The following is a 15,805-nucleotide window of genomic DNA, read 5'->3' as shown; positions in this document are numbered from 1 at the left end:
TTATATAGTCATATATATTGATGATATATGGCAGGTCGTTATATAGTTATATATATTGATGATATATGGCAGGTCGTTATATAGTCATATATATTGATGATATATGGCAGGTCGTTATATAGTTATATATATTGATGATATATGGCAGGTCGTTATATAGTTATATATATTGATGATATATGGCAGGTCGTTATATAGTTATATATATTGATGATGTATGGCAGGGCATTATATAGTTATATATATTGATGATATATGGCAGGTCGTTATATAGTTATATATATTGATGATATATGGCAGGGCATTATATAGTTATATAGTTATATATATTGATGATATATGGCAGGGCATTATATAGTTATATATATTGATGATATATGGCAGGGCATTATATAGTTATATATATTGATGATATATGGCAGGGCGTTATATAGTTATATATATTGATGATATATGGCAGGGCGTTATATAGTCATATATATTGATGATATATGGCAGGGCGTTATATAGTTATATAGTTATATATAGTGATGATATATGGCAGGGCATTATATAGTTATATAGTTATATATATTAATGATATATGGCAGGGCATTATATAGTTATATATATTGATGATATATGGCAGGGCGTTATATAGTTATATATATTGATGATATATGGCAGGTCGTTATATAGTTATATATATTGATGATATATGGCAGGTCGTTATATAGTCATATATATTGATGATATATGGCAGGTCGTTATATAGTTATATATATTGATGATATATGGCAGGTCGTTATATAGTCATATATATTGATGATATATGGCAGGTCGTTATATAGTTATATATATTGATGATATATGGCAGGTCGTTATATAGTTATATATATTGATGATATATGGCAGGTCGTTATATAGTTATATATATTGATGATGTATGGCAGGGCATTATATAGTTATATATATTGATGATATATGGCAGGTCGTTATATAGTTATATATATTGATGATATATGGCAGGGCATTATATAGTTATATAGTTATATATATTGATGATATATGGCAGGGCATTATATAGTTATATATATTGATGATATATGGCAGGGCATTATATAGTTATATATATTGATGATATATGGCAGGGCGTTATATAGTTATATATATTGATGATATATGGCAGGGCGTTATATAGTCATATATATTGATGATATATGGCAGGGCGTTATATAGTTATATAGTTATATATAGTGATGATATATGGCAGGGCATTATATAGTTATATAGTTATATATATTAATGATATATGGCAGGGCATTATATAGTTATATATATTGATGATATATGGCAGGGCGTTATATAGTTATATATATTGATGATATATGGCAGGGCGTTATATAGTCATATATATTGATGATATATGGCAGGGCGTTATATAGTTATATAGTTATATATATTGATGATATATGGCAGGGCGTTATATAGTTATATAGTTATATATAGTGATGATATATGGCAGGGCGTTATATAGTCATATATATTGATGATATATGGCAGGGCGTTATATAGTTATATAGTTATATATATTGATGATATATGGCAGGGCGTTATATAGTTATATAGTTATATATATTAATGATATATGGCAGGGCGTTATATAGTTATATATATTGATGATGTATGGCAGGGTGTTATATAGTTATATATATTGATGATATATGGCAGGTCGTTATATAGTCATATACTTTTGGACTATTTGCGTTGACCCCCTCTCACCCCCATTTTTAATGTGATGCTACTCTTTGAGTTTATTATCTATGCATAGTCACTTTACCTACATTTACATAAACCTACATCTACATTTGCAAAAATAGAAATTTCCCTTTTTCAGGCCCCTGTCTTTCAAAGATCATTCGTAAAAATCCAAATAACTTCACAGATCTTCATTATAAAGGGTTGAAACACTGTGTCCCATGCTTCTTCAATGAACCATAAACAATTAATGAACATGCACCTGTGGAACGGTCGTTAAGACACTAACAGCTTACAGACGGTAGGCAATTAAAGTCAAAGTTATGAAAACTTAGAGGCCTTTCTACTGACTCTGAAAAACACCTAAAGAAAGATGCCCAGGGTCCCTGCTCATCTGCGTGAATGTGCCTTAGTCATGCTGCGAGGAGGCATGAGGACTGCAGATGTGGCCAGGGCAATGAATTGCAATGTCCGTACTGCCTAAGACAGCGCTACAGGGAGACAGGACGGAAAGCTGGTCGTCCTCACAGTGGCAAACCACATGTAACACCACCTGCACAGGATCGGTACATCTGAACATCACACCTGCGGGACAGGTACAGGATGGCAACAACTGCCCGAGTTACACCAGGAACGCACAATCCCTCCATCAGTGCTCAGACTGTCCACAATAGGCTGAAAGGGGCTGGACTGAGGGCTTGTAGGCCTGTTGTAAGGCAGGTCCTCACCAGACATCACCGGGAACAACGTTGCCTATGGGCACAAACCCACCGTCGCTGGACCAGACAGGACTGACAAAAAGTGCTCTTCACCGATTAGCGTTTTTGTCTCACCAGGGGTGATGGTCGGATTCGCGCAGGGTATCCTGCTTTCTGCAGGCTCATCCTGACATGACCCTACAGCATGACAATGCCACCAGCCATACTGCTCGTTCTGTGGGTGATTTCCTGTAAGACAGGAATGTCAGTGTTCTGCCATGGCCAGCGACGAGCCCGGATCTCAATCCCATTGAGCAAGTCTGGGACCTGTTGGATCGGAGGGTGAGGGCTAGGGCCATTCCACCCCAGAAATGCCCGGGAACTTGCAGGTGCCTTGGTGGAAGAGTGAGGTAACATCTCACAGCAAGAACTGGCAAATCTGGTGCAGTCCATGAGAAGGAGATGCACTGCAGTACTTAATGCAGCTGGTGGCCACACCAGATACTGACTGTTACTTTTGATTTTGACCCCCCCCCCCCCCCCCCCCCCCCCTATGTTCAGGGACACATTATTCAATTTCTGTTAGTCACATGTCTGTGGAGCTTGTTCAGTTTACGTCTCAGTTGTTGAATCTTGTAATGTTCATACAAATATTTACACATGTTAAGTTTACTCAAAATAAACGCAGTTGAAAGTGAGAGGACGTTTATTTTTTTGCAGAGGTTATTACCTTAATTACCTCGACTAACCGGTGCCCCAGCACATTGACTCTGTACCGTAACACCCTGCATATGGCCTCCACATTGACTCTGTACCGTAACACCCTGTATATAGCCTCCACATTGACTCTGTACTGGTACCCCCTGTATATAGCCTCCACATTGACTCTGTACCGTAACACCCTGTATATAGCCTCCACATTGACTCTGTACCGTAACACCCTGTATATAGCCTCCACATTGACTCTGTACCGTAACACCCTGTAAATAGCCTCCACATTGACTCTGTAACGTAACACCCTGTATATAGCCTCCACATTGACTCTGTACCGTAATACCCTGTATATAGCCTCCACATTGACTCTGTACTGGTACCCCCTGTATATAGCCTCCACATTGACTCTGTACCGTAATACCCTGTATATAGCCTCCACATTGACTCTGTACTGTAATACCCTGTATATAGCCTCCACATTGACTCTGTCGATATACCCCGTATATAGCCTCGTTACTGTTATTTTATTGTTGGTCTTTAATTATTTTTTATATTTTCTTTAGTTACTTAATAGCAGGCTAGTGATTGCTCAAATCAAATCACATTTTATTGGTCACATACACATGGTTAGCAGATGTTAATGCGAGTGTAGTGAAATGCTTGTGATAGACAAGGATTCCTTCCAAACAACTCATTGTTGAATTTGCAATTTTCAACTTGTTGTGTAATGTTTAGGTCCAATGGCCGATGAGCACCGATACGTTTTCTCTATCATTTCTCTTCATTATTTATCTTCATATGTCAAGGATTAAAAAGGATTTGTCAATAGAATATCGACTTGATTCATGATGACTGATAGCTAAGATTTTGAAAGTATGATGTTGACATGATCAAAGCTACTTTCCAATCAAAGCTACTGTAAATATAACGTGATTTGACAAGGCCAATGACCTTGAGCCTTCTTGGATGGGCACTCCTAATGTAACTCTATGGCAGCACCCAAGGGGCTTGAATTTTCGAGCTCTACCCTTAGACTTGGCGTTGAAGTAGTGTCCCCATGAGTGACAGAACACTGAGCCAATCACGGCACAACCAGAGAACATTACCAACACCTACACCCTGTATTTTCCACTTGGCTGCCCAACCACCACAGAAAGCACTGAGCAAGGCTGAAACACCTGCATTTTTGGAGCTGCCTTTCTCGTGAAAACAAAAGAGATCATGTAGGTAGAGTATGTGGCTTAATTAACTCAATCAAAATATATATATATATTTTTTTTACATTGTTTGCAAACTGATATGACACATAAATCCCTAAATAACATGCAAAACAGGCAAGCCGAAAAAAATAAGAAAAAAAAGTGGGGCTCATAACAAGTGTGGCTCTGCCCCACCTGTCCAGAATGACGGGTCGCCATTGATCTCAGTTACCAGCGGAGCAAGGTATCAAAACCGATAAGCACTGTGAAGTGTGAACACTGCACTGGAGTCCCACAGAGAGTGTAGTATGCAGCTTGCAGGATCTTTACAGTGTGGAGCGGGCAGCACTGTTAACGTGTCAACAACAGCCTACTCAAACTCTCCAAGCATCTGTCTCTCTGCTTCTCTGTTTCTTTCTTTCTCTACCTAATTTCACCACCTCTCTCCCCAAGTAGGTTCAAGTATCTTTCCCCATATTTTGATATTGTGTTTAAAAGGTTAAAACGCATCAAATCAGTGCATATTTTTACCTTGTCTGCTCGGGGACTCGATCCGACGCTCTAACCACTAGGCTACCTGTTTCCCCAAATGGTTATATACAGAGCCACAAACGTTTGCCAAAAATAATTTGGGTATAATATTGATTGATCTAGAAATTGATCAAGTTTTATGTGTTCTTGATTTTTTTTTAAATGGTCGAACTGATAAACTACACAAAATAATTCTCAAAGACCACTCACTTTATATGATTTACCTTCACACAATATGCTCATAGCCTGCCTCAGAGCACACAGCAAACACATCCAGTTATCACACAGTAAACACAGCAAAGTTGTCACAGTTATCACACAGTAAACTTTTCAGCAAACTCACCAGACACTCTTTCGTTGATAGTGATTCCTGAAGATGAGTTATTCCACTCCTAATTTACCGCAGGCAGCCTAATGATACAGAGCGAGAGAAACGGACTGCTGCAAGCCTTGAAAAAGCGAAGTGAGGTGAGATGTCTCCACATTGTCCCCCTTCCTCACGTTATAAACAAAGTCCGCATGCTGGTCTGGGAAGGCCACTCCTCCAATAGTTAATTACACTCCATGTTCCTGCGCTGCGCTTCCCAGCCCCTCCCGCTCTCTCGCCAAGAAAACATCCGCTTATTTCACTCATGACGCACGCCGGGTGGGAACAAAGTGTTTGTGCAGGTGTATCTATTCCACTACAGTTTGGTAATATAACAACGGGCATAGACAAGTCGTTTGTTTTATTCAACAAGTAATTACACCCTTCCAGTTCCAAATGATGAAAAATACCAATATTCACAATCATATTTTTTTTAATTATAAAAATACAGGGTATAGAAAAGTTGTTTTATTTTGCATATAGGCTGTAAGGTGCATGTATTAAAATTCAGATTTATATATATAAAAAAAAACATTTAGATGATTACAATTAGAAACACACAGGGAACACACCTCTCTTACTCTGAGCTCAGGCAACACCCCTCTCTTACTCTGAGCTCAGGCAACACCCCTCTCTTACTCTGAGCTCAGGCAACACACCTCTCTTACTCTGAGCTTAGACCTCAGTGGATGATCCAGAACCATAGAAACAGATTGACTAGATTCTCCATAGAATTAAAATGATTCCGCTTCTCATTCTATGTTCTACAGTTCCATCTCTATGATCAAAACTGGAGAGTCCACGGAGGTACAGACAAACATAACAGAATTCAGAATAAAATATTCCATTATCCAACTTCACAAACTCTGGATATTATTGTTATAGTATAGCATATACTTTCAATTCAATGGTGTGATGGAAAAATCAGTGGTTGGAATGGCTGGAATGAACAGGCACTGGTTTTACAATGAGTTTCAACACGGCTAGCACCCTTTTGAGTAAAAAAAAAAAGATAATAATTACAAATGTAAAAATGTCAGGATAGACTTTTGTCTATACACAATCAACAAGACTGTAGTTACACTTTTCCAGAACACTGTAGACATTCCTTATCTCCTTGATTATACGACAACAATAAGTAAAGTATATTGTATTGACTATGACTGTAAAATATTAATAAAATAAAAACAAAAGGACAGGACTAACATTAACATTATCATGAGATGTTTCCTTTTATAATATAACACAGGCGGAAGGATATTTAGGAGTGAAAACCTTATTCTCGAGACCGTAAACAAAGTAGTCGTAGTCTTTTCCACTGTAGGAATAGAAGGCGTGAGTGATGGGAACCAACTCGATGGTTTGACGCTGTGAACAAACAGACATATTTGAGTAGATATTACTACACAGGATCAGCCTACCTCCTCATGCCTTTTGCACACAATGTATATAGACTCTCCTTTTTTCTCTACTGTGTTATTGACTTGTTAATTGTTTTACTCCATGTGTAAACTCTGTGTTGTCTGTTCACACTGCTATGCTTTATCTTGGCCAGGTCGCAGTTGCAAATGAGAACTTGTTCTCAACTAGCCTACCTGGTTAAATAAAGGTGAAATAAAATTTTAAAAAATAAACAGAGCCTCTATCCAGGAAGGATCTGTTATATTTATGTCAGTGCTGGCCTCTAGTGGCCGTTAAAGGTAATCACATTTTTGTTGTTGAACAGTAAAGAAACGGGCCTCTATGGGCCTCAGGTGGGGCACGGCAGGAGGTGAGAAGTCCGTTCAGGAGTATTACCCTTTCCACACTATCATCCTGACCCAAATCAAACTGGGTTGACTCCAGATACTCTGCTGGAAAAGTAATCAGGCTAGCTCAGTATGGCTTGGTCTGACTCGGCTTGGTTAGGTTCGGTATTGTGAAAAGCCCTAGAGCAGACTCACTGGCTGCAGGATGCGACTGACAGAGGAGAGGACGAAGGAAGTAAGAAAGAATGCAGTTGAATAGCATTGGGACAGAACCCTTACAGGTGTAACTCATATTGCAGGATTCTACTGACAGAGGAGGAAGGAAGGAAAGGAAAGATGGAAGAAAGCAGGATTATTAGGAAAGGTCCCTAACAGGGCTGAAAGACTAGAAGAACACCTGTTGTAGGATACGACTGACGAGAGAGAGAGAGAGAGAGAGAGAGAGAGAGAGAGAGAGAGAGAGAGAGAGAGAGAGAGAGAAAATCAATAGTATTGGACCAGGACACCAGCTATAGGCCCAGAGATAACTCACCTGTTGTAGGATGAGAATTGGACCAGAACACCAGCTATAGGCCCAGAGATAACTCACCTGTTGTAGGATGAGAATTGGACCAGAACACTAGCTATAGGCCCAGAGATAACTCACCTGTTATAGGATGAGAATTGGACCAGGACACCCTCTATAGGCCCAGAGATAACTCACCTGTTGTAGGATGAGTATTGGACCAGGACACCAGCTATAGGCCCAGAGATAACTCACCTGTTGTAGGATGAGTATTGGACCAGAACACCAGCTATAGGCCCAGAGATAACTCACCTGTTGTAGGATGAGAATTGGACCAGAACACTAGCTATAGGCCCAGATATAACTCACCTGTTGTAGGATGAGAATTGGACCAGGACACCAGCTATAGGCCCAGAGATAACTCACCTGTTGTAGGATGAGAATTGGACCAGAACAACACTAGCTATAGGCCCAGAGATAACTCACCTGTTGTAGGATGAGTATTGGACAAGGACACCAGCTATAGGCCCAGAGATAACTCACCTGTTGTAGGATGCGACAGGGAACTTGCTGTGGTGAGAACTTGCTGTGGTGTTCCTGAGACGCCTTCCTGGAGGCGTCACAGATCTCCTGGTCAGGGAAACCCACGATGGGGTACACCTGGGGGAATGAGCCCGGTAAGGTTAGAGTATGATAACATAACACCACAGTGACAGGCATGTAGCCTGATGGGAGTTCTAGCCAACCTCTCTATCATGGTCACATACAGATCTGGGATCAGGTTAACACATATTTACAGCCCTTCTACTCGAGGAAAATAAAATAGATATTTACCAGAATACTTTCATCAACGAAGAAGGCGTCCCCAGACACCTTCTCAAACTTCTTGAGAGGGAACTCAGGCAGCCGGTCCGGTACGAACTCAAACACGTGGTTCTTCCTGCAGGAAAATGGACCAACGGGATGCTTCTGTTTCAGTGTTTCCCCTATATTCATTTACCAGCTGCCATGATGTAATATGATGGAATCATTTGAGTCTATATGTTTTGGCTGAGACGCTCTTAAATGAATAGTTGTTAGCTCAACGACTGGAAGTCTATGGGAATAGCTAGCATGTAATTGCTCTAATCCATTGCCACCACTGCTGATATAAATCCTAGGGGAAATCCTTGCTTCTGTTGACTTAAGAGTTTACACCATATTACAGGTTACACAAATACTGTTCAGCAGGACAATGACATGAACTGTTTGTTCAGCTTGTATTACGACTCTCCTGTTCAGTTCAGCAGGACAATAACATGAACTGTTTGTTCAGCTTGTAATATGACTCTTCAGTTCAGTAGGACAATAACATGAACTGTTTGTTCAGCTTGTAATATGACTCTCCTGTTCAGTTCAGCAGGACAATAACATGAACTGTTTGTTCAGCTTGTAATATGACTCTTCAGTTCAGTTCAGCAGGACAATGACATGAACTGTTTGTTCAGCTTGTATTACGACTCTCCTGTTCAGTTCAGCAGGACAATAACATGAACTGTTTGTTCAGCTTGTAATATGACTCTTCAGTTCAGTAGGACAATAACATGAACTGTTTGTTCAGCTTGTAATATGACTCTTCAGTTCAGTAGGACAATAACATGAACTGTTTGTTCAGCTTGTATTACGACTCTCCTGTTCAGTTCAGCAGGACAATAACATGAACTGTTTGTTCAGCTTGTAATATGACTCTTCAGTTCAGTTCAGCAGGACAATAACATGAACTGTTTGTTCAACTTGTAATATGACTCTTCAGTTCAGTTCAGCAGGACAATAACATGAACTGTTTGTTCAGCTTGTAATATGACTCTTCAGTTCAGTAGGACAATAACATTAACTGTTTGTTCAGCTTGTAATATGACTCTTCAGTTCAGTTCAGCAGGACAATAACATGAACTGTTTGTTCAGCTTGTAATATGACTCTTCAGTTCAGTTCAGCAGGACAATAACATGAACTGTTTGTTCAGCTTGTAATGTGACTCTCCTGTTCAGTTCAGCAGGACAATAACATGAACTGTTTGTTCAGCTTGTAATATGACTCTCCTGTTCAGTTCAGCAGGACAATAACATGAACTGTTTGTTCAGCTTGTAATATGACTCTTCAGTTCAGTTCAGCAGGACAATAACATGAACTGTTTGTTCAGCTTGTAATGTGACTCTCCTGTTCAGTTCAGCAGGACAATAACATGAACTGTTTGTTCAGCTTGTAATATGACTCTCCTGTTCAGTTCAGCAGGACAATAACATGAACTGTTTGTTCAGCTTGTATTACGAGTCTTTGTGGTGTTAAGATCATCGTAATACCCTGACTACACCGCTCACGTTGCAAAATAAATGTAGAAATCTATATTATTCAATTATTTCACCCACACTGCTCACGCGCGCCAACGAGCGTCTGCGTTGCCAAGGGTTAAAATAGAAGTCAGTTCTATTTGTGACGCAGTTCGCGCTGCAAGTCTTGCCTTTCCCATCTCCTCATTGGTTCATAGAAACAGGTGCCCACGTGCCATCTCCTCATTGGTTATACCCACGTGGGTGATAGAAAGACGAACGAGTTTGGTGGCGGTAAGACGCCTAATTTATGAAAGTTGACAATCGCAATATAAAGCCCAGAGAAGAAAAGGCCTGGAAGGAGCAGAGATGACTAGAATCGATTCGGTTGACCGTTTTATGTGTGGATTAATTGTCGGAGTAGAGGACCTTGTGCATCTCAGGTTAAATAACAACTCTATGTTTATGTCCCAGGACAAATTAGCTAGCAACAGAACGCTAGCTAAATAGGACAAATTAGCTAGCAACAGAACGCTAGCTAAATAGGACAAATTAGCTAGCAACAGAACGCTAGCTAAATAGGACAAATTAGCTAGCAAGTGTAAGCTAGCTAAATAGGACAAATTAGCTAGCAAGTGTAAGCTAGCTAAATAGGACAAATTAGCTAGCAAGTGTAAGCTAGCTAGCTAAATTGCCATAACAGTTGAATGTTTTTCGACCTGTCCCCAAATGAATGTAATTGGTTAAGAGTTTGTTTTGATATTTTAACCTGCATGTCGTGATCGCGTTTGGTGTGCGGGGACAAAATAAATGTATGCATGATGGGGCAAGATGGCGCACACGCGCAGCCGACGCATTGTGACATCTTCGGGCCGTTAAAGGACCGATACAATGTGACATCTTCGGGCCGTTAAAGGACCGACGCATTGTGACATCTTCGGGCCGTTAAAGGACCGATACAATGTGACATCTTCGGGCCGTTTAAAGGACTGACGCATTGTGACATCTTCGGGCCGTTTAAAGGACCGACACAATGTTAAAAACACTTGTAGGCTTAGGTTCCATCGGGGAAACCGGGCCCAGTTCAGTACCATGTGATGGTGAGCTGAATGAAGTGCATCAGGTTTCTGTTGCCCTGACAGGTGGGGCAGGTCTTGTGTCCGTGTCCATGGCAGAACGTGCATCTAGAGGAGAGACATCAATCAATCAATTAGCCAATCAATCAATCAACAAATTAATAAATTATATCCATGGTAGAACACACACCTGAATGAAAGAGACATTAATAAATAAATTAGCCAACCAATCAACAGAATGTACATCTGGAGGAGAAAACTGGAACAAAGGACAGTTTTAATCATCAAAACTCAAGTGGATATAATCAATCAATCACTAAATAAATCACTTAATCATAATTGATACAATACAATCTGCAGCTCATATACGGGTGCTGTCCTTTTACTGAACATGAAATATAATGACATTACATTTCCAGGAAAATGCCTCGCTGCGGTAGACATTATCTTAAGACATTATCTTAACTAGTTTTTGATATCATGAACAGAGAGATTGTGAGTATAGCATTGTGATGAGGAAGCTCTTCTCTTGTCCTGGCACTGCAATGGTGGAACTAGCACGGACGACATAGAGCCAGTCAATTGAAGAGAAATGTACTTAATATGAATGTGATATGTGGCTGTTTTCACCTAGCGATCTTAAGATGAATGCACTAACTGTAAGTCGCTCTGGATGAGAGCTTCTGCTCAATGTAAAATATACAGTAAATGTAGGTGTCCTGCACCTCTTCCTCCCCCTCCCTTGGCAGCTGGAACATCTGTTGTTTCCGGTCCTGTTGTTACGTCCATGTCCTGTTGTCCTGCGACCATGTCCGTGGCAGAACGGACACCGCCTCTGAAACAGGGGACAGTCTATTAATACCTCTGAAACCGGGGACAGTCTATTAATACCTCTGAAACAGGGGACAGTCTATTAATACCTCTGAAACCGGGGACAGTCTATTAATACCTCTGAAACCGGGGACAGTCTATTAATACCTCTGAAACAGGGGACAGTCTATTAATACCTCTGAAACAGGGGACAGTCTATTAATACCTCTGAAACAGGGGGACAGTCTATTAATACCTCTGAAACAGGGGGACAGTCTATTAATACCTCTGAAACAGGGGACAGTCTATTAATACCTCTGAAACAGGGGGACAGTCTATTAATACCTCTGAAACAGGGGGGCAGTCTATTAATACCTCTGAAACAGGGCCAAGAGGTTTCCCTGACAACATGTCCGGACCCAAAAAACAACTCTGCACCCTGGTAGTTATAACATACGGGGGGTGATTCTCGGACATAGAGAGAATCTGCATTGAGAAGGCTTTTTAAGTCGGGATAGGCTTTGATTTATGTACGGAAAACCACCCCTGGTCAGGTCGCGTTGCTCAGGAAAACAACTCCTGGGCCTCCTAGACTAAAATGTCTAAAGAGAAGTGAGAGAGAGGGAATGTAAATAAGGAGGGAGGAGTTGCTACTTACATTTCCCCTCCCTGCACAGTGTGTGCAGCGCGTCCTACCACAGCCGTGGCACCGGTGACACGTCTGAAACAACCACAGCAGTGGTGAGGAGCGGAACGCACACGCACACACACACACGCACGCACGCACACAACATAGAAGGGCTAATAAATGTATAACACAGACACACACACACATGTGTCACACACAACCTTTACAACAGAATTTTGGACTCTGAAAAATGCCTAAATTACTGAAAAGCAGAGATGATGTATATTTTACTGAAAAGCAGAGATGATGTATATTTTACTGAAAAGCAGAGATGATGTATATTTTCCAGAAAAGCAGAGATGATATATATTTTCCTGAAAAGCAGAGATGATGTATATTTTCCTGAAAAGCAGAGATGATGTATATATTACTGAAAAGAAGAGTTGATGTGTTTACTGAAAAGCAGAGTTGATGTGTTTACTGAAAAGCAGAGTTGATGTGTTTACTGAAAAGCAGAGTTGATGTGTTTACTGAAAAGCAGAGTTGATGTATTTACTGTAAAGCAGAGTTGATGTGAAGGACGTAAGACTCTTTCCTTTCCGGAGGTAATAACGTAGACACACCTTTACAAAGGAGGAGTGAGGGACACGCACTTTCAGGATCACATCGATGTATCTCTGTGGCTGTTGCACCGGGACGTCCCACGGAGGTGGGCTCATCCCGTACTGAGGTCCGTCTACCACCTGGCCTGAGAGATCGGAGGAAGATACCTGGGATACCTCGCCTAGTTGCACATCTGTGTGTGTGCTCTAGTTAAGCCAACTCCGTTGTCATGAGTTGTTGTGCCATACGGGTACTGTATGGGTACAAACTGGAACTTCTCGGATATGTGTGTATTTTGTAATTGACAGCAAATATGTAAGTTTCTGACAAAACACCTTGTCTAGTTATTTGAAACAGACAAAAAGCTGTCCTGAGACAGTATGAAATTACCAGTAAATGGCTCCATCTCCCAGGCACTGGATCTGGACTCAGTATATGTCTCCAAACGATACTGCCAACAAGAAGTTTCATAAGAGATATTGCCAACAAGAGGTTTCATAAGAGATACTGCCAACAAGAGGATTCATAAGAGATACTACCAACAAGAGGTTTCATAAGAGATACTGCCAACAAGAGGATTCATAAGAGATACTACCAACTAGAGGTTTCATAAGAGATACTGCCAACAAGAGGTTTCATAAGAGATACTGCCAACAGGAGGTTTCATAAGAGATACTACCAACTAGAGGTTTCATACGAGATACTACCAACTAGAGGTTTCATAAGAGATACTGCCAACAAGAGGTTTCATAAGAGATACTACCAACTAGAGGTTTCATACGAGATACTACCAACTAGAGGTTTCATAAGAGATACTACCAACTAGAGGTTTCATTAGAGATACTACCAACTAGAGGTTTCATTAGAGATACTACCAACTAGAGGTTTCATAAGAGATACTACAAACTAGAGGTATCATTAGAGATACTACCAACTAGAGGTTTCATAAGAGATACTACCAACTAGAGGTATCATTAGAGATACTACCAACTAGAGGTTTCATTAGAGATACTACCAACTAGAGGTATCATAAGAGATACTACCAACTAGAGGTTTCATAAGAGATACTACCAACTAGAGGTATCATTAGAGATACTACCAACTAGAGGTATCATTAGAGATACTACCAACTAGAGGTTTCATAAGAGATACTACAAACTAGAGGTATCATTAGAGATACTACCAACTAGAGGTTTCATAAGAGATACTACCAACTAGAGGTATCATTAGAGATACTACCAACTAGAGGTTTCATTAGAGATACTACCAACTAGAGGTATCATAAGAGATACTACCAACTAGAGGTATCATAAGAGATACTACCAACTAGAGGTGTCATAAGAGACACTACCAACAAGAGGTTTCTTAAGAGATATTATCAACTAGAGGTTTCATAAGAGACACTACCAACAAGAGGTTTCTTAAGAGATATTATCAACTAGAGGTTTCATAAGAGATACTACCAACAAGAGGTTTCTTAAGAGATATTATCAACTAGAGGTTTCATAAGAGACACTACCAACAAGAGGTTTCATAAGAGATATTACCAACAAGAGATTTCATAAGAGACCAACAAGAGGTTTCATAAGAGATATTACCAACAAGAGGTGTCATAAGAGACACTATCAACTAGAGGTTTCATAAGAGACACTACCAACAAGAGGTGTCATAAGAGACACTACCAACAAGAGGTTTCATAAGAGACCAACAAGAGGTTTCATAAGAGACCAACAAGAGGTTTCATAAGAAACCAACAAGAGGTTTCATACGAGATACTACCAACAAGAGGTTTCATAAGAGACCAACAAGAGGTTTCATAAGAGATATTACCAACAAGAGGTTTCATAAGAGATAATACTAACGAGAGGTCTAGTATGAAGGGCTAGTTAGCAGACTTACCCGATACATTGTGATAGGTTGTAACTCCTTGAAGGTCAGGTTTCTGGCAGGCTTGCTGCTTTTGGACCACTTGGAGCCCACAAACTTCAGGAGAGCTTCCCTAGCCACACTCTCTGACACTTGAGGTACCCTGTAGAATACATACTGTGAGGTCCAAAAGTATTGGCACCCTTGATAAAGATGAGAAAAAAAATACTGTATAAAATAAATAATACAAATAAGGAGATATATTGTATGCTCAAACAAATGAAAAAGTATATATATTATACTATTGCTCAAATAAATTGATGTTTATTAACAAGTAATATTTTTCTTTCTAAAAAAAGATATGGGTCAAAATTATTGGCACCCCTCACAATAAATCATAGCCAAGAACATTGTACTGGAATTCTACTTAAAAAAAAAAAAATGTATCTCAGCTTAAAGCCCCCGTGTAGTCTTTCTAAATGTATATTATTATAAATCATCACTGTGTGTCTAATAAATCACTCTGTGTGTTTATTTCCCTGGACCGCCTCTTGCCGTTGAAATGCTCAGTCTGATCGTGTGGGCGTGTTGTTACAAATGTTTCTATATTTACATACACAACCCTGATTGGCGTATGCAAATAAAAGATGACTAGTCATTGGTCAGAATAATCAGATCAGACTGAGATATTATCAATCATAATCTGCTGCTGGAAAAACGTATGCGTTATGGCTTTACACCCCCTGCTATATTGTGGATAAAGAGTTACCTGTCTAACAGAACACAGAGGGTGTTCTTTAATGTAAGCCTCTACAACATACAGTGGATCGCGAAAGTATTCACCCCCTTGGCATTTTTCCTATTTTGTTGCCTTACAACCTGGAATTAAAATTGATTTACACAACATGCCTACCACTTTGAAGATCCAAATTATTTTCCTTGTGAAACAAACAAGAAATAAGAATACAAAAATAAAAATAAAACTTGCATAACTTTTCACCCCCCCCAAAGTCAAT

At 39.9% G+C, this 15,805-nt stretch overlaps 1 protein-coding gene across 4 annotated transcripts in view; it reads right to left on the bottom strand.

Annotated features, from left to right (window-relative positions):
- Nucleotides 1-15,805, bottom strand: part of ssuh2.1 (ssu-2 homolog, tandem duplicate 1) — a 52,743-nt gene that overhangs the window by 3,536 nt on the left and 33,402 nt on the right. Inside the window, exons 4-12 of one of the 4 annotated variants that reach the window (XR_005037105.1) lie at nucleotides 14,823-14,952; nucleotides 13,314-13,374; nucleotides 12,944-13,116; nucleotides 12,351-12,413; nucleotides 11,608-11,717; nucleotides 10,898-10,990; nucleotides 8,334-8,439; nucleotides 8,043-8,159; nucleotides 5,819-6,614 (exon numbers count right to left, since the gene is read on the bottom strand). Coding sequence is in view for 3 of the 4 variants with exons in the window: in XM_036950932.1 (XP_036806827.1) it covers nucleotides 6,480-6,614; nucleotides 8,043-8,159; nucleotides 8,334-8,439; nucleotides 10,898-10,990; nucleotides 11,608-11,717; nucleotides 12,351-12,413; nucleotides 12,944-13,116; nucleotides 13,314-13,374; nucleotides 14,823-14,952 (988 nt within the window). In the remaining variant the exon portion in view is untranslated. Of the gene's footprint in view, nucleotides 1-5,661; nucleotides 6,615-8,042; nucleotides 8,160-8,333; nucleotides 8,440-10,897; nucleotides 10,991-11,607; nucleotides 11,718-12,350; nucleotides 12,414-12,943; nucleotides 13,117-13,313; nucleotides 13,375-14,822; nucleotides 14,953-15,805 lie in introns of those variants that run through there. The other 3 variants (XM_036950933.1, XM_036950932.1, XM_036950934.1) reach the window with 3 other exon arrangements.

Source organism: Oncorhynchus mykiss, chromosome 17 (genome assembly GCF_013265735.2).
Source record: "Oncorhynchus mykiss isolate Arlee chromosome 17, USDA_OmykA_1.1, whole genome shotgun sequence".
Classification (NCBI taxonomy): domain Eukaryota; kingdom Metazoa; phylum Chordata; class Actinopteri; order Salmoniformes; family Salmonidae; genus Oncorhynchus; species Oncorhynchus mykiss.
Note: the sequence above shows the minus strand (reverse complement) of the source record. Positions and strands in the feature narration are given on the sequence as shown.